Source organism: Cyprinodon tularosa, unplaced genomic scaffold, assembly GCF_016077235.1.
Source record: "Cyprinodon tularosa strain WSP-4 unplaced genomic scaffold, ASM1607723v1 ctg80, whole genome shotgun sequence".
NCBI classification, from domain to species: Eukaryota; Metazoa; Chordata; class Actinopteri; order Cyprinodontiformes; family Cyprinodontidae; genus Cyprinodon; species Cyprinodon tularosa.
This window is the reverse complement of record NW_024039563.1, coordinates 581,701-609,123: the sequence shown is the minus strand read 5'-3', so window position 1 is coordinate 609,123 and position 27,423 is coordinate 581,701. Positions and strand designations below refer to the sequence as shown.

At 37.2% G+C, this 27,423-nt stretch overlaps 1 protein-coding gene and 1 long non-coding RNA gene across 2 annotated transcripts; both read right to left on the bottom strand.

The window, feature by feature from the left end:
* Positions 1–46: 46 nt before the first annotated feature.
* On the bottom strand, positions 47–18,559 carry LOC119774173. Its single transcript, XR_005279496.1, has 3 exons — positions 18,407–18,559; positions 4,123–4,299; positions 47–1,612 (listed from the first exon to the last, which is right to left on the bottom strand). It is a non-coding gene; the product is annotated as an uncharacterized LOC119774173 (long non-coding RNA).
* Positions 18,560–20,356: 1,797 nt separating this feature from the next.
* Positions 20,357–22,878, bottom strand: foxa2 (forkhead box A2). Its single transcript, XM_038271615.1, has 2 exons — positions 22,555–22,878; positions 20,357–21,969 (listed from the first exon to the last, which is right to left on the bottom strand). Exons 1-2 carry the CDS (start codon positions 22,624–22,626, stop codon positions 20,782–20,784), a joined length of 1,260 nt encoding a protein of 419 aa, XP_038127543.1. The 5' UTR covers positions 22,627–22,878; the 3' UTR covers positions 20,357–20,781.
* Positions 22,879–27,423: the final 4,545 nt, after the last annotated feature.

Genomic DNA, 27,423 nt, shown 5'->3' with positions numbered 1-27,423 from the left:
TTTATTAAGATAATTTTTTTTATTATTTACACATGATTTGACAGCGTTTTTTTGTTTTTGTTTTTTGTTTTCATAATTTTCCATTTTTTTCCATCACAGTGATAACATTTTATTCCAGGGAGCAATAATATTATCCAATCTTTTCTCATGGAGATGGCAAAAAAAAACAAAAGAGTGAATCCTCAGATTTTTCTTACAATACGATTTAGCCTGTAAAAGTCAGAAAACCCACAGGAAAACCTATGTTTAATTGATCATTGGGAAGTTGAAAAAGAAACCATCCTTTTTTTCTGCTTTTTCTGTTTTTTTATGAAACACTTTTATCCCCTTTATCCTTCGATGGCTGCTTTACAGGTTCAAAATGCAATTTTTAAGAACCAAAAAACCTGCCTGAGATGACAGGAATATTAAGTGATAAGGAAATAAAGCTGTCCCTGTGACCTGGCTTGAGTACCGAATTGAAATTGAAATACCAGCACCTGATGTGAATTTTCCACTCTGATAATTTTTCCCTTTCTCAGAGGAACCAGCCAATAAGAGCTAAATCTTCTGTTCCCTTTATCACACACTGTTCATTTGTCTTCCAGCCGGAAAAGCTGTGTTAAGATAACGCCATCCTATCATCTGATTGTCTTATCAAAGTGGAACGACACAGCCCCCCCGCATCACTCTGATGAAAAGGTTAAGAGCTATAAAGGCCTTTTTGTTACAGTTTGTGGCCAAAATATGGAGCTTTTTAAACTATAAGCCTGTATTTTAATCAGATAACTTATTTGGCATTATCCTAGTTATGTACTGTACAGCTATACTTAAGTCCTGGGTAATTTCTTATGGCCTGCTCTTAACATTTCAAGAGCCAGAGTGTGCAACCTTTCCGCAGCATTTGACACCGGGGTCAGTGGTATTGCCCCACTTGAACTAAAAGACATTTAGTTTAGTTTAGAAAGTGAAAACACGGACACCATTAATTTGTTTGCTCACCCACTAGTCATGACCGCAGCAAATGCCATCACCTCAAAGAAGTGGTCGGCAGTCCTCACTTTTATTTGTTTGTTTCTTTGGAGAGTGTGAGAAGTTCTGGAGCCTGGCTGTGGCGGTCATTACATTTGTGCAAGGGAAAGGGGGGGGGGCTTTCGGAGACCATGCAGAAGAAAGCTATAGGCAGCTAGCAAACAAGTTAGCTGGTGACAGAGCGGGGGGTTGAGGAGGTGGTGATGGCGCTGGGAGGGGTGGGGATTCATTTAGCCAGGCATAGCTGCTCTTGTTTGTGGTTGTCCCTGACAGCGTCGGCACCGCTGCTCCAAAGCACCTGTGTTTGCTCACTAGCTTTCCCTCAATCTGCTCGAAAAATGCTGTGAGCATGTCACATGGTGGCCAGATAGCCTGGGCACCATGGGAATACAAAAGCCGGGGCTTTTAGAACAGTTAATCATTAATAGAGGCCTCTCTTTTGTTCCCATTCAGCTCTGTGCTGACAGAGGCTTTGATATTACATATGGCAGACAGGTCAGACACAGATATAGCCAAATACATCGACAGGAAGGAGTTTTCAGCTTGAATGATGCAGGGAGATGAAAGTGAGGAGAGCAGGAAGTTGAACATCCAAGAACATCTGTAGAGGGGGGAAATAGAGATACGCTGTCACATTATGACCATTTATATTAGTTTAAATACATACAACAGTTGAAATTGAGGTGCCTATGCATAATCATTAATCTTTTTGATTCTGCAGCAGCCTAATCTCTGTAAAAAGTAGATGTTCTTAAACATATCATAGCAGATTATATTTCAATTTTACAAAATGTTTCCCATGATGTTGCAATAAAGTGAGATAATGTGGTTCTATTTAAACAATAAGTTGGGAGGGTGGCATAGCATTTGTATGTTATATCTTAATGTAATTACCTTACTGTGCTTCGTGCTTAAAAAGTCGATTTACTCTCCGCATACAAATCTTACATTCACTAAATTCTAATATTTTGTAGACTTAACTATCTTTTGGGCAAATTTATGTAAAAAGGTTAGAAATATTTAATATCTTACATTTATATAACTCTAATAAAGTCTTCATTTAATATAAATGCAGCTTAGTCGCCATATTAACCATGTTTAGTGAACTTCAATGCCAAAAATCTTTGAGACTTTTAAAGATTCTAGATTGCAAAACTTTAAAAGTCAATGTATTTGCATTTGATAGTTATTTGTAATGAAAGCAATGATCACTTATACAGAAAAGGGAGTTAGGAGACAATGCAACAGAGTTATGTTCATGTATCAAGCATGTGCTGCAAATGGTTCATGTGCAACGTTTCTGCAAAGATAACTGCCTGGAAATAAGTTAAGCCAAAATAAAAATGAAGACTGGGACTTTAACATATTTATTCTAATAATTCTAAGCAAAATAAAATAAAAAACTATTACTAATTTATTCCCAACTTTCCTAGTTTTGTTTTTTTGATACACCAGTAACAGTGATGGACACCAGTTAAAATTGATAAAAGTCAATGAAAAAGGGTTTGGATCATTAAACTATATCATTTCACTGTGCTTTACTCTCTATACTTCCTCCACAAAGGAAGATCATTTGTGCTGCACAACATCTGCTTCCATTTTCCACACAAATAATCACCTGTTTATAATTAGAACAGTTTAATAGTTAATAAAAAGGAGCTGGCATGGTGGTCATGTAAAGCGTCTCACTAACAATCACATTTAGCTTCCCAAGACCAACTAATAAGAAGGTTTTACAGTAAATGAAGACGTTTATAGAGCAATAATTCTTTTATTATTCAACTCAGCTCACATTGCATGGTTAATTTTTAACCATTAAGCAACACTCATACATTCAAATATGAAAAGTGAATGAAATAAAATAAATTTATGGCATCGCAACTGACCGGCAGGATGGCATGAAAAGAAAAAGTCTTTTGGACTAACTCTACAATTAATTAACATCCCCTAATCTCAGTTTGCTCTTCATCTTGAACCGTGAATGAGAAGTCTGGGACTCATTTCAACTTTGTCAAAGTCAACTTGGGAGAAAGGGGACTAATACAAATGTATGAACTTGCTTTCACAAAGCAGGGCCAGATTTATCTGGAAGGAGGGAGATTAGGTTTGCACAGCCACATTCATATGAAGCGCTAAAAGGGTCAGAGACAAGCTCTTATCTTCCTTTTACCTCTGCATGCCAGTGGTTCTTTATTGAAACTTTGTCCCAACCCCATCCTAACCTCCCCTTCAGTGCTAATAATGTTGTATGGGGACCTGAAGAGGATAGTGGGACCACAAACATTTACGGCTGAAAATGCAGCACGAGTGCAGGCAAAGTGGCCACTCGATCCAGGATGCTCAGTGTGCCAGGAGTCAATCATTAACGTGGCACTTTTAGCCATATCTGCTCTCTCTTTCTCTCTCACATTGAGTGGAAGCGGAGAAGATAAATGAAGGTTGTGTTTCGGGGAATGAGGTAAAGCTCCAGCTAACGAACTTTGGGTGCTTTAGCAAACATACCAGCCCACACATTTTTCCCTTTTGAGATGACAGAAGTCGCTTTAATCAAGCCAACAGTGAATGTTTCTGCTTGCATCACCAGAAGAAATTCTCTTAAATCTCCTGATATGCATTAATTCTGTTGGTTTTTCGTTTTAGAATCATTTAAATGTCAAATAACACTTTTTCCGTCATCCAACATTGTCTTTTCGGTCCGTTTCAACTTGATGCAAGCACTTAACCAGAAAATATTTAAAAAAAAATACTTCTTTGTCATGTGAGAACGTCATGCAGCTATAAATCTTTCCTGCCTCCATGCAGCTCAACTTCTCTACAGTGTGTTTGTTTGCTAACCCTGGTCACTGGCGATAAGGGCCACCAATGTCTTTAAACTGTACTGACTAGCCTTGGCGAGCACTTTGCGCTGTGGAACCTGAAATGGGAGGATAAAGATACAGAACAAAAAAAGTTGTGGAGCTAATAAATCCTCCATCTCACTTTTAAGCAAATGATTTCGGTTGAACTTAGTCAAACGATGAGCTGAACAAATGTATGTTTCCAACAAAAGTTCCTGGTTCAAGAGGGAAGGAGTACTGCTGATGGATGGCTTGGCAAACATAGTTGACATACCTGGGCAATGCCACGGGCCGGTCACAGTGCAGGGCTGAGAGGGGACATTGTGTTTGAGTTTGTGTGAGCATGAGTGCATCAGCAAGGCCCCTCCAAAGCTATCCCTCTTCCCTCTGAGGCTTCCTCTCCCTCCTCTCCTCCGCTCAGGCCGTGGGGATCACTTCATTCAGCAGAGCCCTGTTTGACAGAGACACAGCCTCCATATAAATCCCATCCTCCTATTTATTTGATGTGCAGTTCTACTAGGACGCCTTCGATCCGTCCTCAGGGAGCCCGCATCTCAAAACACTCAAATAGTCTGGGTGTACAGATAAGCGCGGGGACGGAATTATACTCCCAAATTCACAAATCCTTGTAGGGTTTTCTTTTTTTTTCTGTTTCCGTTTTAAAGCATATTTACAGCGAAAAAGTTTTATAAAATGTCTTTTATACCATAGTACCAGAAAAATTCCAAATATTTTAATAAATCTTAGCATTTCTTTGGGCATTTTAAGCACACAAAGAAAACTGAGAAAAACTCTTTTTTTTTTTTTCAAGTGAAGTTTGGATGGTCAGATGGGTCATTGCATCCAGGTAGAAGAGTGGGAGACCGTAACAGGGGAACACCCAGGAATGTTTGGTTAAGTCGCTCGTCACATTCAAGCTTGTGTGTCAAAGGTGTTTACTGGGTGTTGACATTCACTCACTGCTAAAGAGGTAATTTGATGGTATAGTGGTGTCTTTTTAAGATGTGTGTTAAATAAAAATTTTTATTGCACCGATTATTTAATTTAAGAAAAACAATTCAGCACAAATAAAGCATAGTTGTAACATGTCATTAAATGTAAAAAACACACACATATTTATATATATATATATACACATATATATATGAATATGTGTGTGTGTTTTATACATTTAATGACATGTTGAAATTGTGTATTAAATTATGTGTTATTTACATTATATATATATATATATATATATATATATATATATATATATATATATATATATATATATATATATATATATATATATATATATATATGTAAAAAAAAATTACCTTTTTACAGTGCATACATTTTGTGCCACAGTGATCACAAATACATCACCCAAAAGATTTTATTTAAATTTAATTCATTAAAATAAAACATACTGTGTATAGTTACTTAATTTACTATTCTTACTTTTACATTTTTTTTTTGAAAAGCACAGTCAAGATTGTTTTTTGAAATAATGTCTTAAATCATTTAATCTATTAAGCCAACAGTACTATATAAATAACATTTAAACTGGGTCACACTGACCAGTGGTTATGTTAACCCAGCACCGGATCAAACCGATGACCCACTAACCTCATCAGTTTTGAACCAAGAGCTATTAAAAGTGTTTATGTAATGAAATATGAATTAAAGTGTTATTTTTTAAATAAGTTCTAAGACACTTGCTTTTCTGTATAGTTTACTTCCCTATTAATTAATAAAAATTATGTTAAAATAAATGTTTCACATTTTTCTAAAATATATATATATATTTATTTTTATTTTATTTTTTATTCCTATTTTTCTAATCATTGCAGTAAAATGTTTAATTTACCATTTAGTAAAAACTAAACAGTTTTACTTCATGAGATTTTGCTTTTATTAAAATGCTTATTATACAAACAAAGCCTGATTACACAGGAATTGAGGTTTATGATGCAGAAACATGTATATCTTCTGATTATATGTTTTCCAATTTCCCTGTGGCTCCTTAGCAATAAAACAGCTTTGCAATCAAGCGCAAATATTAGCCACATGTGATACTTATATTTGAATATCGACAGATTTAAAACGATTGCAAGTTATAATCTAAAACACACATATACACATATATGTGGGTTTTTTTATGGAATTGAAATGTTCATCTCACTGCTAAGCTGCTGCTCATTTACTGTCTGAAAGCTGAACAAAATGAAACTTAGTTTTGTTTATATATATATATATATATATATATATATATATATATATATATATATATATATATATATATTAAGATATACAAAAAACTGTGCGACTGATAATTCGTTTTTTATATATTTTTTTATATATCATGCAGTGCATTTCTTACATTTTTCTGAAACTGGTACTAAAATTCAATATTACCTTGCAATCTTTCTAATATAATTGTAGCTTTTTTTTAAATGTAGTTGAAATCAAGAGGCTTGTCATCCAGCTGTCTGTCCTTCTATTTGTCCATGTTTCCTTCCACCTGACCACCCACTTAGAGCCATGTCGTTGGGAGCCAGTGCTCCTCTCCACATCCCACCACCTCTACGCAGACCTACAGGTGACAAACAGCTAACCTGTTAAAGTGCCTGGACATCCAATTACTCTGGGTCACATCACCTCCACGTTTAGCCACTGAACCAAATAGCAGGAGAACCACAGGCACCCCTCAGACAGTTTCAGGTAATTGGAGCAGTGTTGTAAGTTTCCTATGACTCACGCGGCTCTTTTCTCCACCCATGAATGCTGGAAGATTGTAGGTCGCGGTTAACTTTAGAAACAGAGTCCTCACAGCTCATAAATTACACGGCAACGGACAACCTTAAGCGGTGTTGAAATTCCTCGAACAGAGCTTTATTTCAGTGCTGCTGGAGCGTGAAGCTGGGAGCACCACCCCACAAGGAGCCTGGCTCTCACAAGCACACATAAGACAGCTATTTATCTTGCCGTACCTGAGGTCTGACATGCTGGCAAAGCACTGTTGGTGCACCAAAGGCGGATGCGAAAACAACCACTTACTGTTTCCTAATGATGCTGCTTTTTTAGGGTGCTTTCGCAGCAGCCATACCTTTATCTTTTCTTCTTTGTTTTTTCATTGTAATGAATTCTGGTCCCACATTTCAAATTTCTGTCCCCTCCTAAACAAAGGGTTTTCCTTCCTGGGACCTGCCTTGGCACAGCTTCTGGCTCTTTGAAACCTGATCTTATAGATTAAGAGCTTAGCCATTAGAATAAACCATTGTGAAGTCATTATGAGTCGTATTTTTACATCTGCAAAAAAAAAAAGAGCAGTTTTCATGCTACGTCTGTGAGTAAGAAAGGCTTTTTGTGACCACAGATCATTACTCTCTTCAAATACATCTTCACCCCATGGAAAAAAAGGAGTTTACACAATATATGAGCTTGATACGAATGTGACAGTAAAAGCAAGCAAGAAACATCTCTTTTTTTTCCTATGGGCTGCTTCACAACATCATATTGTGTTGAAATCATCCCCAGTCTGACCACCCAAGGGGTCCTGACACCACAACCTTTACAGAGGGGGATGGGCCTCTCTGTGTGTTTGTATTTTGGCAAGTGTCTGCTCACATGCATGAATATGCTCCTCCGTCTTATGCGTATCGATCCTCCTATACATTTCACCTCTTCTCTGTCTTTTAGTTTGTTTGTTTGCAATCCTTTTTTTATTCTCCACAGCCTCTGCCTCAGAAGCAGGCTGCTTCCCTTTCCTGCCCCGCAGACGCCTTTAAACCGATTGAGTCGGAATACACATTCGGCAGAGAACCCTTCAATGTAAATGCAAACCAGCTACTAACTAACCAGCTTTTATAATGGACACATCTTATTTTCCTCCCATAAGCCCTCCAAAGCTTTTTCTGTTAAGTCTTTGTTAGACTCCAAAGAAGACACCTGACTCAGGTTTGATTTATCAATGAATCTTTTTTCTTATTAAGAACATGGTTTTCCTGTTAAATCCAGATGCAAAAATATAACTGTTAGTAAATTTCAAATTTTAAAAACTTTAAAAATATTGAAAGATTTAATGCTAAACTCAGGCTTTTGGTCTCGATTTTTATTTAACTATTTTTATGCTTTGTTTTATTTCGTTTTTTTGTAACATGATTGATGGGTTTTTTTGTTATGTGATCATAACATTATAACAATAAATGAATGCTTATTAAAAACACCCATAACCCTTAAATCTATGGCATCAAGATATATTCTTTTATATAACTCTAACACTCCAGGTTAATTTGCTTAAAAACTGAAATAAATCAATTTCAATAAACTAAGATCCCTTAAAAGAAAAAAAAAACGTTTTTTTTTATAATTTTAATAAAATTTATTTTTTGACATTCCATTCTTTTTTTTTCTTTTAGTTTTATAATAATCAATACTTTAGGCTTATTTGATCATTGGATTATTACTGCCAAAACTATTCAGCATGGGTTTTATAGATAATGGCTTCTGCAGCTCTATGACACCAAACAAAATGTTTAACCGAAAAAAGCTTTTTGAAAAAAATTTGTTTATTTTGCTTTAAAATTGTATTTTCTAAAAAAGATTTCTAGGATGTTTAACATTATTAAGGCCCCCCCCAAAAAAAATTATTTAGCATCAAAATATTTTTTTTATGTTTCTATTTTCAACTTGTTTTCCCCTCTGATATTATAATGAATACATTTGGTTTTATACAATTATTTCACCAAGAAATTAAATAAATATTAAAAAGATTCATTATTTAATCCTAAAGGTTTTTACAGAAAGCAGCAGCTTTGTTAAAGAGGCACAGGTCTCTGAAGTTGTGTGAAAAGTATACTTTTGGCTTCACAGACTGAAGTTAAAACTCAGCATTTTTGATCACACCCTGTTCTTGACTTGTGCTTCAATCTCCAAGAAGAAGCGAAAGGTCAGCCCCCCCCATGGCCTAAACCCTGCCTTTTATGGCAAAGTGGAAGCGATTCAACCACTAAACGAGCACACATGCAAGCAAAACAGATACACATGCGATAACCTGTTCAATTAGACAACACCCACCACAACAAGCAAAAAGTAGACAGATAAATGACCATACAGTATGCTGTACAATGGGAATTAAAAGTATAGGGCAGCTGGGCTCTTATCTGGCCAGGGAAGAAGAAACCAGGCAACAAAGGGAGGCCTACGACTAAGAGGCTGGATGCATGGGAAAGCCATGGGCCGGCCATTGTGGCTGCCCTTCTGCTGAGCAAATAGTCCAAACTGTTCATTCCCCATCTCCTATTCTCTTGCCGGTACATTGTTTGTGTCCTTGCATTTCATTCTGACTGGGGAAGATTGCTCTCAGGGCCAGTGAGCAAACAGTCCAAAAAAGAGCCGGCTATCTCCTGGCGTTCCCAGGAGAACTAGCATTTTTATTTCGGCTCCAAGCTGTCAAAGGATTGGAGAGTTTATGTCAGGATCCTGAATTAATTGCTTTAAGCCTCGGGGCCGACGCCTGCGTTTTTTCTTTTCTATTTTATTACCAAATGTTTGGTAAAATGTTTTCTACCAAATTATGCAGTAGAACCCCCCCACTATCTTTTTTTTTTTTTTTTTTTTTTTTTTTTCGGAGTCGCCAAACATTTGGACACATACCGAGTTGGTTTCCTGCAATACAAATGATGCGTTTAGTTGTTGTTGACAGCACAATGGCATGAATGGAGACTGGCTACAGCGCGGCTGTTAAGGATTTGGAAGAGCGAAGGCAAACAGCAAACTTTTTGTGTGGGTGTGTTTTCTTGTATTCCAGGATGGTAGGCGCAGGAGCCAAGCCTGGCAATAAAGTGTGTCGGCTTACAGATGCCTCAATAAACCATAGATGCTGAGACATTTGGTGCACCAAGCTTTAAAGGCTCCTAAATATTCCCTCAATGGCCTAATGGACATCACAACCGGCTGTCCTCCTTATATCCCTCCCATGCTAATGGTTAAATTATAACTAAACGCAGTATATCAGACATTTGTCTGTGTTAGGGTCAGTCCTTTTCATCCTGCAGATAAATAATGGTGGCAGTAACGTCACCCCTGCGGATGTTCATTTTTACACTGATGATGCAGTAATGTATATCTCAGAAATCACTTCCAAAATAGCTCAGAATCAGTTGCAGTTGGCTTTTGACACTGACCAATAAAACACTGCTAAATATTAATCTCTTTACCTCTCACCCATTGCCACTATTCATAGCTCACAGATGGAGTTTGTCTCTCATTACAAATATTTTCACTTTCTTTTTGATAATAATCTGTTATTTTTAGATTTAGGTGCCGAAAAAAAATCCAAAAAAAGACTTTTCTGTTTTAGAATGTATTTCTTTTCTCTAAAATGTCTTTATATATCCATTTTACAGATAAAATCACAAAGTGCGTCATAGTAAAACAAATAGCAATTTATGATAAATCAGAATATTATAATACAGAGAGTACAACTACTAAAAAGAAATACATAGTATCATACATATCAAATATTGGATATGAAGAAGAGCAGAAAATGTTCAAGTTAAGGATCAAACTGGAGGACTTGTCTATGGAAATGTGGGATCAGAAACCTTTTTTTTCAGGTGTTGCAGTCCAAGTGTTAGTTTGATAAACAAGTATGTAGGACCATCAGCAAACTGGACAGAAGATCAAAGAGAAGTAAGGCTGCAGTTGGTCCAAAATATATTGTGATTTTTAATCACAAATCTATGATTTCAAGGCCCTTAACATCAGGACTTAAACTCCAAAATGAACTGGAAACCAGTATGGAAAAGGCTTTTTCACTTGCCACTGTGAATAATCGAGCTCTTACATTTCAAGCAAACTGTAGTCGATGTTCCATTTATTAATTCTAAAAGTGCAAAATCTTTTCAAAAATAAAACAAGCCGAACCAGTCAAAAAACTAAAAGCATGGGTTTTTATCTACCGGTTGACACCATCAGCATTTGTTATGATATATTCCTAAACATATATATTTTGGCTATTTGGGATGATTTTTCAAAGTTATATTGAGCTTTTAGAAATAGATTTCTAAAGCACCCCTTTTAAAACAGACTTATATGACCTGAGATCTTGCTTAAATCCCAGAAATCATGTTTTCAGTGATTTAAGTGCAAGTTTTATCTTTTTAGCTGGAGAAAATTGTAATGTTCATTTAAAACTAGACAATTCTTGAAGCTTGTCTGTTTGGATTTGTTCTCTGTGTCATAATATTGTTGGCTTTTTTCAGAAACCTCTTTAAAAGAGTTTTAAGGTCCTAAAAAAGGTTTTTACAAATTAAATAAAGATTTAAAAAACTATTTCAAAGGTTCTGTAAGATCCTTCAAGCTATGCTTTAGGCCTTATTTGAAATGTTGTTTAGCAATCAACCATAACCTCCATCCATGATACATCCTCATATCCGGTCACTAATTCTACAAACGAGAGGCCTGGACCACAGTCAGAGAGGATTGGGGCACCGTTAAAATATGATCTCTTTATTGACATTATTAATTAAATGGACAATAAAAAGGGGAAATGTTTACTCTTCTTCTATGAATCAAAGATTAGGAGTCAAATTAGTGCATGATAACAGGATGTCAAAACTGTTCCTCAGGTTTAATGGTTCACTGTTGTTCTAATTTTTCTGCAATATTTGTAAAAACAGTGCATTGAATGTTATTTATTTTCATTCTAATCTTTGGTGAATTTACCATTCTTGCAGAACAACAAATATAGCCAGATTTATTATAAAGGCACACAAGGGAGAAAGAGATTAAGGACTAACTTTGGATTTATTTCACAGCAGTTAATTCTTGGATATGTTTGTGTTTAACTGGCAGAATTATCCCTTTGATACAGTTAAAATGAAAACTTTTCAATCTGTTGTATTAATCAGAAAATAAAACAAACAACTTATTCAAGCAAAACCTCTCTTTCACTGTTTTTATATATGAAACAAATGTTTTGTTTTAACATACAAATGCATGTAAACAGCTTTTCAAATCATATAGCAGTTACTGAACTTTGTGCCAGCATGTTTTTTTTTTTCCAAAGGTGTTTCGTAATGTAGTGCAACAATATATTTGCATCAAAACTCAATTTAGCATTATGTCATAGGTATGTATTGTGTTATAATTGTGCAATCCTCCTCTCAGCCTCCAAGTCCTGACTTCAGTAAATCAACATGTTGATCCTGTGACACAAAAAATAAAACTCAGTAAATTAGAATGTACTTAAAGAAAGTACATTTAATACATTATTAAATTAATTACACGTAAAGTTATATATATATGTATGTATATATATATTACACTTTTTCTCTGTGATACAAAGTCATTGTTTCAGATAAAAACACATTTTTCCTTTCATTAAGAAATCCCAGGTTACCAGAAGTGGCAGAACAGACACAAAATTCATCATGCTTCAGGTCCAGTGTGCAGTTTCAGTTTATTTATTTATTTCACTCAGTTTCTATTGTCAGAAAGAATGAAAATGAGTCATTTAATTTTCTAGTGTTGATCTGCTTCCTTCTCTAAAGCCAAAAGCTAGTGCAGCTTTCCACCAGGAAATTTCCCTAAAAATTTTGGTACTGAGCTGCTGGTTTCCTTTTTCCAGCACAGCTTTGCTCCTACCCACAATAGCAAAGCTATACCTGCGTTACCGATTGAATCGTTGTTCCTTTGTGGCCCACCTGGCTGTAAGCCTTAAAGACAATTTATAAGGTGTTGTCAGGAGGAAGATTAGAGGCACCAGACCAAACTACCCAGAGGAACTGAAAGCTACTTTTAAAGCATCCGGCTCTTCCTTCACTTCCTTCGTCAGCCTGTGGCACGGTGTTTACCATGCCACCCTACTTTAATGCAATGAAAAATGAGCCCCAACCAATCATTTTGGTGGGCTGTAATGTTTCTAATTTGTGTTTTTTTTATTGCTTTTATTTAATATCTTAATGTTATAAATACAAGTTTTGCTTCTCATCAGCACGAAAACATAATGTTAAAAAATGACTGACATAACTATTCAAAAATATATCCTGCTGCATGTAATTAAGCTAAAATATACGTCGGTTTTACTTTTTGACTCAAGTTACAGAGATAAATTCAAATGGCATTTATTAAAATCCATGTGTACTCACATTGGATTGTGCTCCATTATAATTAACTACCCCCATGCAAAATATTTGCATCTGACGGATAATGCATAATATTCCTGTACATGTGCATGAAACTGCATAACAGTGTGTTCTACCAACAGTTTTTTTTTTTTTTTTTACTCTGTGATGTGCAACATGTGCGCCTTCGTGTTTTATCTTTCCATTTGGCACTTAAAGATAAGAGTGCCACAGCTCTGACCAATAAATCTGCCAGTTGACTCCTTAATCTGAAAGGATATTGGGTGACAAATGGTGAGATGTTTCTGTCAGCGTCAAGCAGGGTAGGGTTAAATAGTGTGTATCAGGGGACTACTCTGCTGTCGGGGAAAACATACAGGATTCATCCTTCACTATAATCTGCTCAGCAGCCCTATAGACACCTCCCAGCTTTCCTCAATCCTTCATCCTCGCATCCGTCTTCCCTTTATAAATAACCAGCCATTTATATGGAATTAAATTGGGGATTAATTTGATTCGAGTCAGGGTATGGGAATTCATTAGCGAGCTGACAGTGGCTACATACATGGAGTGAATTTAATTTGAATCCCCCAAGGGAGGCACTACAAAGCTGTGTGAAATAGAGCTCTGAAAGACAATTAGGGTTGTTTTTTTCTAAATTTTGCCACCAGAAAAGTGGAAATTTATTGCTGTTGATGGCTTTTTATCATATTAAGAGGAGCTCTTGTCATCAGGTGAAGCGGAATGAAATAGATGATGCTGTGTGTGAACAGAGGGCCTTGCCCTTGTCTTACTGCATGGATCAAGACCCTTGCATGAATGGGAGGATGTATAAACAGCTTTTTTCACCCAGATCTGGTTTTCACTCATGTATGGTATTAAAACAGGCACATTATTTGAATGTCAGTGATTCTCATGAATGTCGAAATGGCATATCCGTTGCCGCAGTTTCTTACAAGCAGTGCTGTGTAAGGCCAATGCATTAAATTCAACTCCAAAGCAGATTAACGAAGTTTCCCTTAGCAGCACACCGCCCTAACTGACTTCTAAATTGAACAAGTCCCATTGTAAAATAGCCTATCAATGTGCACATGTCTGCATGAGTGAACATATGCAGGACAAAATATTCCATAGTTTGTTATTCTGAGGACAGCACAGGGGGCGCACAGGCTTGTTTGCCTTTGCAGAGAGAGGAGATTGGATTGGGGGTTTAAATGAATCGCTGGCGCACTACGTTTATAGGTTTCATTAACTTTTAATGAGTTGGATGTCCTTCGATGTGATTGGTTGGCAAAGCTGTGCTTTCACTTCCTGAAACAGGAGCTCGGGGGGGGGGAAGTGAGAGAATATTGCAGCAACTTGGCATGCATGTTATGACCATGTGCTGCTAAATGTGCCACTCCAGGTGGAAATGGCTCAGAGAAAGGCATATATGTGTGGTGCTATTCATCAACTGCTTCTGAAACCTGGATGTATCGAGTCTCGAGGGGAATAAAGAAAACCAGGGCAGATCAATCACAGTCTAGCAGGCATCCTTTTACCGCTCCTGACTGACATATCATTTTATGGTGACTCTGCCAGCGAGGTTTGATCTCAAAGACAGGCGTGAGGCCCAAAGGGAAATGCCTGTGGAATTATCAAAGAGGGGTTAGAAGCACGAGTGAACAGAAATGCTTCCAGCTGATACCAGGCTTCATATTAATCTCCATCGAATATATAGTATTTTTCTGCCTGGATGATCACACTTTTATCTTGGCTAGAGTTTTTTTCCCTTTTTTTTTTTACAATGCTTTAGGCCTTGGGAAGCTCACCCTCCCTTTTGGGCCTCACCTAGAGCTCCTTCGAAACAAAAGCTTTGACGGTGTCTCAGTTTCATCTCCATATAGAATGCTCCAATTCAAAAGTTGAAATCTGGTTAACAACGATTGATATTCACTGGCTTCTTTGAGACTGTCGCTTTTCAGTTTGCATGATGAGAATAAACACTGACCATCCATCCACTTCCAGAAGTATAAAAGCAGTAGGGTAGAGAGAGGCACCCCTTCCAGGCCTGAATGGATTGCCTTTAGGTCACTGCATATCCCAACAGCTGTTGCCTCACAGTACTCAATGGGCATTGTTGATGGATCTTTCTTTTTTTCTCTCTCTCTCTCTCTCTCACAGGACTTGAAGGAGTCCTGCACTGGAATGTCACAGAGTCCTGTCAGAACTGAGCGCCGACATATCACAGTTAGCATCCGCATTCTTACCCTGCCTATCGGGCCATCCATTTCCTTTATTTCTGTCACTAAATCAAATCAAAAGCAGAATCTTAAATAGACAAAAAATGTCCAGCTGGTAATAAAAAAATTAAACTATAAAGCTATGAGTTAAAAGTTTTTTATTTTATTCTTTTAAAAAAAAAGCTTAAATATGGATTTTGTTTAAAAAATTGTAGAAGTTTTGTGGAGAGGGCTTCAGACTTTAATCTAAAAATTATTATAAACAGTGATGACCTAATTGCAAGTAGAAAATAAATTATAAAAAAAAAAATACACTAAATAAATAAAGGTAGACAAGAGGATATCATACAGAAGATAAACTATTAAAGGTAATTTTTTTTGCTGTATATATAAATGTCTAAATATAATCTAGGAGTTAATGAAATCACTCAATTTGAATGTTTCCTTAAATGAAAATATTTTCTAAAGACACCAATTTCAAGAAACCTGTGAGAAAACTAAAAAAAGATTTATATGAAAAACCCAAAATAAACTAGTTCACTTGTCTGATTTTATTTATTGTTTTATTAGTGTATTTATTAAGAGAGTGCGATTCCAGGAAAATTTTTATGAGTGTTAGGTTATCTAAATGTACGCATAAACAGCTTTTTTAAGAAATCCAAAATGCAGCATAGCTTGTCTGTTATACAAGTGCATAGATATCTAGCTTTAAGATTTATAAAAGCAAAGCTACTTTGTTTTATATATATATATATATATATATATATATATATATATATATATATATATATATATATATATATATATATATATATATATATATAAAAACAAAGTAGCTTTATAATTATGAAAAAACGTTTAATTAATTAATTGTATTTAATTAACATTTCCATCTCAAATAGACTATGTGAAATTTAACACATATTGTTTCTTGGTATTATATGCTTGTTCCACAATAATGACATTTTTTATATGTTTTCCTCTAAATGAAAAGAAAAAAGAGAAATGTGTAAGGTGGATGGAGTGTCGGACCGGTTCGTGCCGCCCTGCTGTGAAACCATGGGTGGCTTGGAGTTCTGACTTTGTGGTCCCTTTAATATACTGAGGGACGACAGTTTGCCCTGCTAAGATATGGGATTAGGAGTATTTCTGGTGAAAGAGGAGTTAAGTCGGGCTAGTGTGGACGGTCCCTCCCCTGCAAAAGGCTGAGACAGAATTACAGCTTGTTGGACCGGTGTCCCGCCGTCTCCGTGGAGACAGATCTACTTGGGTGTTCCAGTCCGCGGGCTTCAGCGCGCATGCAGCCCATAGGTGCGCCAATGCTTCCTATTCTGCGCAGGATTGATGCCATCATGCGACCCTCTGACATACCTATTCTAATAAAACCACCGGAAACATAAGCCACACCGTTTTCTGTTAAAATTACCTTTTATCAGATCAGTGTAGATTGCTAAACCACAGATGCATTATTGCAAAATATAATAAAGTAGCTACTTTATATAGTTGTAATTTCCCCCCCTGCATAGGCTTGTGAGGGAGCCCCGTTAGAGCTGACGCCCATGGGTGGATGCTCATATTCGGCTTATGATGTGAGTCATTTTAGATCGTAGAGGCCCAAGCTCGCCTGTAGGCATTAAAATGTCTCACTTTGGAAGACTGAGGCAATTAGAGGCAATTAAAAGACATGAAGAAAAAGGGTAATTGTCGACCATTGTTGCGACACAGATAGTTTATCTTAAAATCTTTAACCGTGATTATAAGAAATAGGCCTGTGTGTTTATAATCCCCGTTAAACGCCAACTTATTCAGACTTTATCAAATGATGCAAATGCAAATGCACCCTTCGGCAGGCAAAACTAAACGGTCGTGAAAGATGCTTTTCGGAGTATTACTGCATCCGAGTGAGCAGGCGGTCTGATTTGCATGCGCCTAAATAAGAAAAAATGTCAATTTAAGAGTAAGAACTGTAAAGAAGTCGGGTTAAACACCCACACACAAAAAAATAAAAATAAAAAAAGTAACAAGCCCGGCCATCATCTTGTTTTTGTTGCTATAACAACCCATGCGGAAGACTGTGATGGTGCTCAAGAGGCATCATCCCTGGTTTTTAAAGGGTTGGAAAAAAGTTAGAATATGTCGAAAAACAATATTAAAAATGTATCGTCCTCTTTGCATGTTTTGTTCCTTTTAGAGCAGGAATTGTTACCTTTGAATTTATAGATCCAAAAGACCATTCCTGGACCCAGAATGCCCTGGAAAGGGCTCTTGATCAGGGTTATCCCACCCTTCAAAGGATCCTAAAACCCGCGATGAGAAGCTGGCGTTTAATATAAGAGGTTATAGAAGAGCACTTATTATTATTATTATTATTATTATTATTATTATTATTATTATTATTATTATTATTATTATTATTATTATTATTATTACTATTGTTGTTGTTATTGTTTTGGATATGATTTGATTATTACATTATTATTACACGCTATTAAGTTGGGTCTGTAGTTATAATTTTGGAAGATATTTATATGCATTTTTTTATCTTTCTTTTTGCTGATTGAAATATGACATTATAACAAAAATCTTTACAGTATAATCTGATCAAAGAAGCGCAGTTTTACAGACGGCAGTTCTCCCAGAGCAGAAAGCTTCTCTTTTTCAGAAATGTGCGAAAGCATGTGAACATGATATTAATCAGACACTGCAAAAATAGTCCACTGCACGTCCACATCATGTTCCCGAACATGTGCAGACTTCTTCAACTCATTTATCCTGTCTAGTTAAAAAAAAAAAAAAAAAGACACGGTGTTGTTTTAAAGGTGAGCACTGAATGCTTTTGACCGTTTGGAAAACACAACTGGAAAGAAGGGAAATCTACAAATAATCCTAACGAATTTACATGTAGGGGGGAAAAGAGAAGCTATTTTATATTAAAAGTTATTTTGATGTTATTGTTTCTTTTCTTTTTCTTTTGTTTTTTTTTTTAGCACAGTGACATCTCTTCTTTCGGCTTGCAGCAGAAACTCACAGATCTGATCAACTTTGCACCACCCAGTTGTGAAAATCAATTGATCTTTTTTTTTTTTTTTCCCATGAATTCGGGTTATCATATAGGCTCCCCCCTTCCATGCACTGACATGAGTTGTCATAGATTTATTTAACTTTTCTAGTATGAGAATCAAAGCTAAAAAACTAATATGTTATGGAGAATAAAAGCTCCTACCTGTGAAAAATAGCCGCTGCTTGTTGGCAAGCCCTGCAGAAGCCCATTGTAGAAGCTTGCCTTCTGCCTTCTGCAAAGGGCTCCAGACATCACAGCATTTATTTGAGCTCAAACTCTGTCACTGTTGACTTTAGCTACAAAGCAAAGATTTCACTGCCACGCTAGTTAAAAAAAAATGATTATTTTACAGAGATATCGATCAGTACGCTATAAAAAAGAATCAGCTTAGCATTATATGTCTAAAATGAATAGAACGAAATTTAATGTCTGTGTAAATTTACAGAGCCGTGAGCGTCCTATTCAAAGTTTACACTTGTGCAATTTGGTTTTTGCGCGCGTGCATGTGTGTGTGTACTCTTCCTATATGCGGGCATAGCCTCCACTCCATTGTTTACCGGCATTGTTTATTCGCAGATCACGCTGTTTAAAGTGTGATCTGCAAAGAGGGTCTGGAGAATAAACGCACACTTTTGGCCCCTACGTGTTCAGAAGTTCCAAAGGGTGACATTTGGGCTTATAAAGGGAGCAGAAACCGTCCCCGGCCTTGGAGTTGAGTGAGTGAAGGTGGGACGGGTTGTGGTGCGGCTGGTGGGGGGGGGGATTCATCTGAACAACAACTAGTCTGCCTTATCTAACAAGAAGGGAGGGTCACCCTTCTTTAAAAACAGGGAGTAGACAATGGAGACACAGATTGTGAGGAAAGAAGTTAGAGCATCACTGAGGGAGCTCAGTTCCCCAAATCAGGCCTCCTCTGCTGCAGCTATTCTCCTGCACTGCGGGAGGTTGTTCCATCTGACAATGACACTTAATCTGATTCACTCATCTAAACTTTGCGGTGTGTGTGTGTGACTGTGCTGATACAGGGAGGGAAGACATGTTGGAGAGGGAGATTGACAGGCCTGTATTGTGTTTGATTGACACACTGTAAGCGAGGGAATTTTATTGTTTGATTTGGTATCCTTATAGCGCACCAGTTCATTTGGTTTTGGAAATGTGTGACATGATTATTATGGGCTTGCATTGAAAAAAAAAGTTTCTTTTCTGTCATCATAAGATCTAATACCTTTATGGTTTTTGCAACTTTTTTTCCACACATTAAAAAAATAATAATATGAATATTCTACATTAGTCTAAAGGTAAGTCCTAATTGATGCATGAGTATCTGAATTTCTGTTTGGGATTAATTTGTTTTGTTTGCATTTCCTGGGAGACAATTTGTGAGCATTGTCTCGGTTTTATCCTGCAAAGCTATTAATCCCCAACTGAAATTATGGGCCTTATTAGAAGAGCACTGTGGTGACAAACATATTCCACAATTTAGAATACCTTTAATGGATGCATAGACAGGACTTTTTTTCCCGCTGTGTGTAGCGCATCTTATTTGGCGGATGTTTTATGCTATATAATGTAATTATTTTTTCTGCTATGTATTTCAATTTTAAGATTAAAGTGAATTAAAACGGAGATGATAATAAAAAAATTGGTATTTTTATTTTCTAGGTAGTAAAAAAAATTATTTTACTTTCCAAAAATGTAAAGAATAAATAAATCCTGGGGCGTGCAGGTGGAGCACTGGTTAGCGCGCATGATAGAATAAATATTTCTTCAGTTTCAACCTATTTTTACCCTAAAACACCTAATCTGCTATGTTTTAATTGTAGTTTAGTTTTTCCAAAAATTATCTTAATGTATGATTACATATCTAGAAATATCTATATATAGATATACACGTATACATACATAAAACATGTTAATTATCTGCATTTTTTTCCTATTGTTGTTTTCTTATGTTTCTGTTTCTGAAGAATTATTTATAAAGGAACAATTTTCATCTAAAGAAACAGGTGTTTGTATTTTCAATTTTGAACTCCTGTGGCAACATAATAATAATAATAATAGACCTAATAATAATAATAATAATAATAATAATAATAATAATAATACACAATGTTCAGAAAACAAAACCAATAACACTTTAATATAGATTCTGTTCTTGTCACTACAAGAATACACATATACAAGCCATAAATAGGAATTACACAAACGATTGATGTGAATGTGATGCATTTAAGTTCATTTAGGAATCCCGATTAGCGGGTGTCAGGTATCTTACAGCAACTTGTTTTGTTGTTTCATCTTTGGGGTCCAGTCCAGAAGCCGAACAGATTTCGTCACATTTTCAACATTTTTTTTTTTTTTTATCTCCCCCATCCTCTCCTTCAAAAATAGGCAATCAGGCTACTAACAAACTTGACAACTAAAACGGTGGTAAACGTCAAAAATATCCGAAATACATAATGTACACAAAGTCTATATTTTTTCGGTTTTTGTTTTTTACAAATATACAAATCTAAGGTGTAGATTGTCCTCGGGGTCTATGAGGAGTTCATGATGGGCCTGGAATAGACCCCCTGGTAGTAGGATGTGTCTGGTATAGACGCTGAATCCAGGCCGGCTTTCCCCGCCATGGAGCCCATAGAAAGCGCCCCGGCCATCGGGGAGCCGTATCCGGAGTAATGCATCACCTGTTCGTACGTTTTCAGGTCCATTTTGTGGTGATGCTGCTGCTCTGAGGACATGAGGTTATTGATGGAGAACGGATGGTTGAACGAGTAGTGGTGCTCCGGCTTTAAATGGGCTTCGTGGGCCAAGTGATGCTGAGACATGAGGTGCTGCCCCTGCGCCACCGGCGACGCCGCGGCCGCCGCTGCGGCGACGTGCTCCGGGCTCAGGGCCTGTCCCGCCTTCATGTCCGACAGGGACCTTTTGTGGTCGCCGGAGGAGGAGTTGGAGTGCGGCGACTCGTTCCCGTTGCAGCTCTCCGAGCTGCTGTTGGACGAGCCGCCGTCGCCCGCTTTTCGCCCGCCGTCTTTCAGCGACATCTTCTTCTCGCACTTGAAGCGCTTCTGCCTCCTCAGGTAGCAGCCGTTCTCGAACATGTTTCCGGAGTCCGGGTGGAGAGTCCAAAACGAACCTTTCCCGGGTTTATCGGGCGACCTGGGCACTTTAAGGAAACAGTCATTAAATGAGAGCGAGTGGCGGATGGAGTTCTGCCAGCGCTGCTGGTTCTGTCGGTAAAAGGGGAACAGGTCCATTATCCACTGGTAGATCTCTGCCAGCGTCAGCATCTTACTGGGAGACTGCTGGATGGCCATGGTGATCAGGGAGATGTAGGAATAGGGGGGCTTGGCGTGGGTGTAGCTCCTGCGATAAGTTTTGGGGTCTCTGGATCTGTTGATGTTGGACTGTCCGTAAATGGGGCTCATGGCGTTCATGTTGGTGTAAGACGTGAGGGCGTTCATGGAGGCGGGCTGCGCGGTCATGGGGCTCATGCTGGGGCTCAGCGCTGCGCTCATGGCTGTCATGCCCGCGCCCATGCCGTTCATCGCTCCAGTCCCCGGCGACATGCCCGTCATGGAGGGGCTCATGCCGGTGTTGACGTAGGACATGTTCATGGTGTTGGCCGTCATGTTGGCTGTGGAGCTCATGCCGGACATGCTCATGTAGGTATTCATGGAGTTCATTCCCAGGCCGGTGTTCATGTTGCCAACCGAGGTGTAACACTGGGGGGGTGGGGGGGGTAGAGAGGCATCAGTGAGTTTGGCACAGTCAGGAAAAAACAGCATCAACAATAATTCCAACACACAAAACCTCATTTAAATAAATACAATAAATAAATATATCTAATAATATGAATTAACTGTGTTGATATTAATTAATTATTATTGTTCAACATAAAATTAAGAATTATTTATCAGCATAAATATAAGAAATTAAACGAAACAAGCAATGCTTTTAAAATGCGTAAAGGCTTTGGAAACAGCCGTGCGTCTGCAACACAAGCGCACTATATGCGAACCAGTTCCCTAACCCTTAATCACAAAGTGTTTATTAAGAGCAAAGATGACTAAAGAAAAAAAAGGATGATAATAATAATGTTTTAATATTTGAGTGAAAAGTTTCCTCCCCCATTACATGTCAGGCAAGTTTGTTAGGATAGCGCGCTGCGTGGAGATGGGGGAGGATTTGGAGGCGCCTCAAGTCAATATTTGATCACAAAGTTAATATTATCTCAGGGCTAATATTGAGTTGTATAAAATGGGATCGGCTTTAGAGCGGGAAAATATATATATATTTAAGGTACCCACCTCAGGCTCTCCGTAGTAGGCGCTCCAGTCGGTATGTTCGTGTCCTTCCATTTTAACAGCTCCAAGCATCATGGAGGACTTCTACGAAGCGTCTTCCAGCAGAGGAAAAAGCCAAAAGTCTCTCTGATAGGAAGTGACAGGGGACCAGTTAATGTGTTCTGGTCGGGGTCCGTCCCTCCGTCAAGGACTTGGTGCATGTGCGTCCTGCGGAGCCAGCCGTGATGCGCCCGTCAGAGGCTGGAGTCCAAATGACGCTCCGCGCTGTCTGTTAGCACTGTGATATAAGCTCTGTGCGCCAGGCAAGCCTCCAATCCCTACTTCTACGCCTTGGGCCCTATTTGAATAATCTGCTCGCACCTAGGCGTGAGACTCCTCAAGCTTCCCTCCACTCCCCCCACCCCTTTCCACCCCCCCCCCCCCCCCCCCCACCCCCAACTGTACACCTGCGCTTACTGAAAAGAACAGTTTGGTATAAAAAGCTTCATTATAAACTAACCTTATCTTAGGGTTATAAGGGAGAGGGGGGGTATTAAAAAAAGGAATGTTTGATGCTCATTACGCACATCCTCCATTGAGTTTATTCCACTTCGGATGTGTTCAGATCATAAGCCATTTTTATTGTGCTGCGTTTATGGCCACAACCAACATGATAACCGTTGATTATTTTACACCAGCACCACAAAAGTGCAAGATTACGTTTTATACATAATAGAAAATATATCAGAAATCTTCTATGGGAGTTTTAGGAAAAAATTAAAATAAAAAGGTAAGAATTTGTATTTTTATTCTTTTTAAAGATGCGAAAGAGCTTCTTTAAAAGAATAATCTCTTAAAATAAAATGTTCTGCTATGTAGTTTTATGCAAATTTGCTCCTTGGGTCCACATAACGCGTTAAATGGCGTCACTTCTGCAGAGAAACGACTTTTTACTAATTGAAATCCAATGTGTCAAATTCTTCCAAAAATGTTTTCCCTATTAGGCCTTTATCATATATGTGAAATACTGAATGCTGTTTTAAAATGTTCTAATTAATTTTCTAATTTACATGGCATAGCTTTACAGCGCCATCTGTTGGACGCCACACTCTAACTGACCTTACAAAATTATACCGTAAATAAATCAATTTGTAAGCATTTTGTTTTATTTTTCTTAACATATAACCGAAGCATAAAATAATGCATGATTTATATATATAATTTGGTATAATTATCAAGGGAATTATTAATGCAGCGTTAAATTTTCTATATAGAAAACAGTTGCATATGGCTCATTACGAAATAGTAATTTTAGGCCTTAGGTTTAAGTTGTTTTTTTCTGTTTTTATGGGTTTTAGAGTGGGGCTTTTAAATAATGCACGTTTGCATAATTTGTTAAATTCCGTCTTTTGGGCTCCGTCGGCCTGCAGTGATCCAGAGGCCCTTCATTTTTGCAGCCCGTACAGTATTTGTATGAAACAAACACCCAGGTGAGGCTGCGGAACGGTGTCAGCCACGTGTCGTGGTTGTACATCTATTTGACTGCATATTTACGCAAGAGCATAACTATCAGCATAGAGCCCCCATTAGTAAAAGCGAGTAAACCTGTCGTGTTGACGAGGGACCAACACAGTCTGCTTAACTTGGAAATGAGATCATGAGAAAAAAGCTCCCTGTGTTTGAGGATTTGGGATTGCACCGACGCGCTGCTTGAGATGAAGAAATCTGCGCCTCATCTTCTTGTCTTGATCTGCTGTAAAATGTCAAACTTCACTTTAAGCGTTTAACAATTTAATGAATTTGCAAACGTTTCATGTTTTCCTAAAGTCATAAAATATAGGCTAAGGATTTGCAAAATTTGAACTAAATAAATGCATGCACCAGTGCGTGTTTTTCATTTTTCTGCTCCTCTATCAAGCCTTTCTCTTACGTAAATTCTCCAAAATAGGTCACATTTTTGTGTGAATGCACGAACGCACACAGCTGTTTGCGTTTGTTACACAATCCAGGAATCTATTGAAAATAGAACAAAATGTGATAAATAAATAAAAAACTATTATCTACTTTCGCATAAATATTATTTGGTTATCTAAATTGTATTTATCTATTGGTATTTAGGGGATATTTTTCATTTAAAATTTTAAAAATCTTATCTTGTAAAACATTTGCATGACCTTTAATGACATATTGTCCCTGAATGAGACACGTTGCTAATAACAGGTTAATCATTAACGTGCCAAAGTCCTCTCACATGGGGTGAAGGACACATTTTGGATTCTGCTAAAAACCAAAAAACCTCACCTAGGGCTCATGACAGTTGCTCCATCATCCTGATTTGCATTTTTCCTCATTCTCTCTCCCTCTCTTTCTTCCTTTCTTTCTTCCTTTCTTTCTTCCTTTCTCTATGATACATGTTTGCTTTTATATTAGTCATCCTCCTAACTGTAAATGAACTGCTGAACTTTTCACATGCAGCAGAGCAATGTTGGCCTGCTTATTTCCAGGGCTGCAGAAGGACTCAGGTCTGTGTTTGCCTGAGATCAAAGTGTGTTTTTTTATACCACTCTATCCTATTGGATTGTGTCTGTTTAGTTATTCAATGCGAAAAAGTGTACCAAGAAGATTTCGCTTTTAAATAATATTTATCTAGATAAGGGAGAAATAGACAGCAACATCTGCTGCAAGCAGCTTGTAAAATATAAAATCTAACTGCTGATACCAACTTCATTAACAGGGTGATGATGGTGTTGAGTATTAAAACTCAGTCAGTCTGTATTTACTATATGTTAACATTTAGATGGAAAAAAAAACATTTGTTTGTGGAATGCAGTAAAATTTAGGTGGCACTCTTGCAGCTAATTAATTGACCTTAAGCGGACAATGCTTTTTGTTTTTATGCCGGAATTTATTTAATGTGTAAAGGTCGTTAAATTGCAGTCATTGATTATTAATTCATTTTTTATTTGTAAAATTGTTTGTCTGCTTCTAGGCTGCAATTTTTTGTCTTTTATTGAACCCTTTGATCAATGTGTGTCTGGCATTTCAGCCTAATCTTGAAATCAAATGAAATAATCAGGAGAAAAAAGACATTAGAATTTTAAAATAAGAAGCAAAATATGGCTTCAAAATACTGACAAGCTATGGACTGTCCACCTGTCCAGGGTGGAGCCTGTCTTTCGCCCCTAGACAGCTGCAGATAGGCAATGGTTCCAATAACCAAAAATACAGAAGAGAGATGGATGGATGGATGGATGGATGGATGGATGGATGGATGGATGGATGGATGGATGGATGGATGGATGGATGGATGGATGGATGGATGGATGGATGGATGGATGGATGGATGGATGGATGGATGGATGGATGGATTTAAAATAAATATTCTAAAATAACAAATTGTAGTGTATTACTCAATAGGAACTGGAGCCTTAATTCAAGTTTTAACAGAGAAAAATACCTAAATAAATGCCCAAGATTATCAACTAGCATAATATATTAGTTTCCATGGAAAGAACTGATACAATGGTTGGGATAATAAACGTTATGACCTACCATGAATATTTTCTTATCTTTATGAACATCTTATTATTTGATATACCGGTAAATGTATAGCTATCTATCTAGGAATGTAATGCTGCATCCAACTAATGAGACAAAACCATTGATATTACTGGGTTCACAAGAAAAAGACAAGATTTTTAGAACATTTTCAGAAGAAATTATCTTTTACTGGTGAAGTTATAGTGCAGTGATTACACACTGATGATAAAATAATCTGCAATGTTTGTTAAATTATTCCATTCAGTCAATTTTGTTTATGTGTGCAATTGTGAAAATGTTCCTGTTTCCTGTTAGAAGGAATACAACACTCCCTCTTACTGTTGTTAAAGCTTGCATAAAGCTTTAATCCCAAATTGTGTTTTGGAATATATAGATAAAGATATATCTATATATAGATAGAGATTTTACCAAATTTAGATTTTGTCGTACAGTCAGATAAAATATGCTTTCTGTCTTACTTTAAATATTGTGTTACACATTGCTACTAACTTCTTAAAATTTTTGGACATTTTGAAGGAAAATCTTTTTAAAAAAATTATTATTACAAAAAAAAAACTTCCTTAGAAATAAAAAGCAGCTTGGCCTGTCCATTTACTTTATTATCAACTGCCATTGTTCAGTTTGAGCAAAGCCCACAAGCTTGTGCTAAATTCTTGGATAAAATGTTAGAGCTGACGTAAGTAAACCAAGTTTTTTTTATCTGTGGAAAAGCTGTGTTTTTGGTAGCTTATAACTGAAGTTTTGTTTGAGTAAATACTGTATTTCCAATTTTTTATCAATTAAACCATGCAGACTTGTGTGATGTTGTCTGCCTCCCGACCTGATTGCTTTGCCAGATTTGCCACTTTCTTAATCAGTCGACCTCCATAATGACCGGTGTAACATTTCACACATTCATGTACCATTACTTCTCTGATTATTCAATGAAAGCCACTAAGAGGTGAAAGTTTAATGAGTCAGTTAGAAAAGTGAAAAGAGCTACACCTACAGCAACAAAGCCCTAGTTGGAAAACTGTAAAGGTTTTCTAGGGTTCAGGGAAAACTGGGGGATGGAGAAAAGGTGATCGGTGCTCTGTGGAAGGAAGGCGGATCTCCTCAAGCATCCTTCAAACACAGAGGAGTAGTTTGCAAGAATGTGTTAACTTTTTTTTTAACTGAAAAAAGATCCCCTTAGATTGACCTCTTTTACGCTTCTGCTCCCCTCCAAGTATACAAGCTTAAGTTAAACGTCATAGTTTATGGGGGGTTAAGCGAGTAATTCATCAAAATAAAATTAATAATGAGAGAGCCTTCCTCTCAGAAAGTGCTGGGAAAAAAAGATGTTTACTGCCA

What these genes read in the sequence shown, in the direction of transcription:
- foxa2 (XM_038271615.1), bottom strand. Translation starts at nt 22,626, where the DNA reads ATGATGCTTGGAGCTGTTAAAATGGAAGGACACGAACATACCGACTGG. An exon ending in CCTACTACGGAGAGCCTGAG is followed by an intron (nt 21,970 to 22,554) that starts GTGGGTACCTTA and finishes CCACCCCCCCAG; the next exon opens with TGTTACACCTCGGTTGGCAA.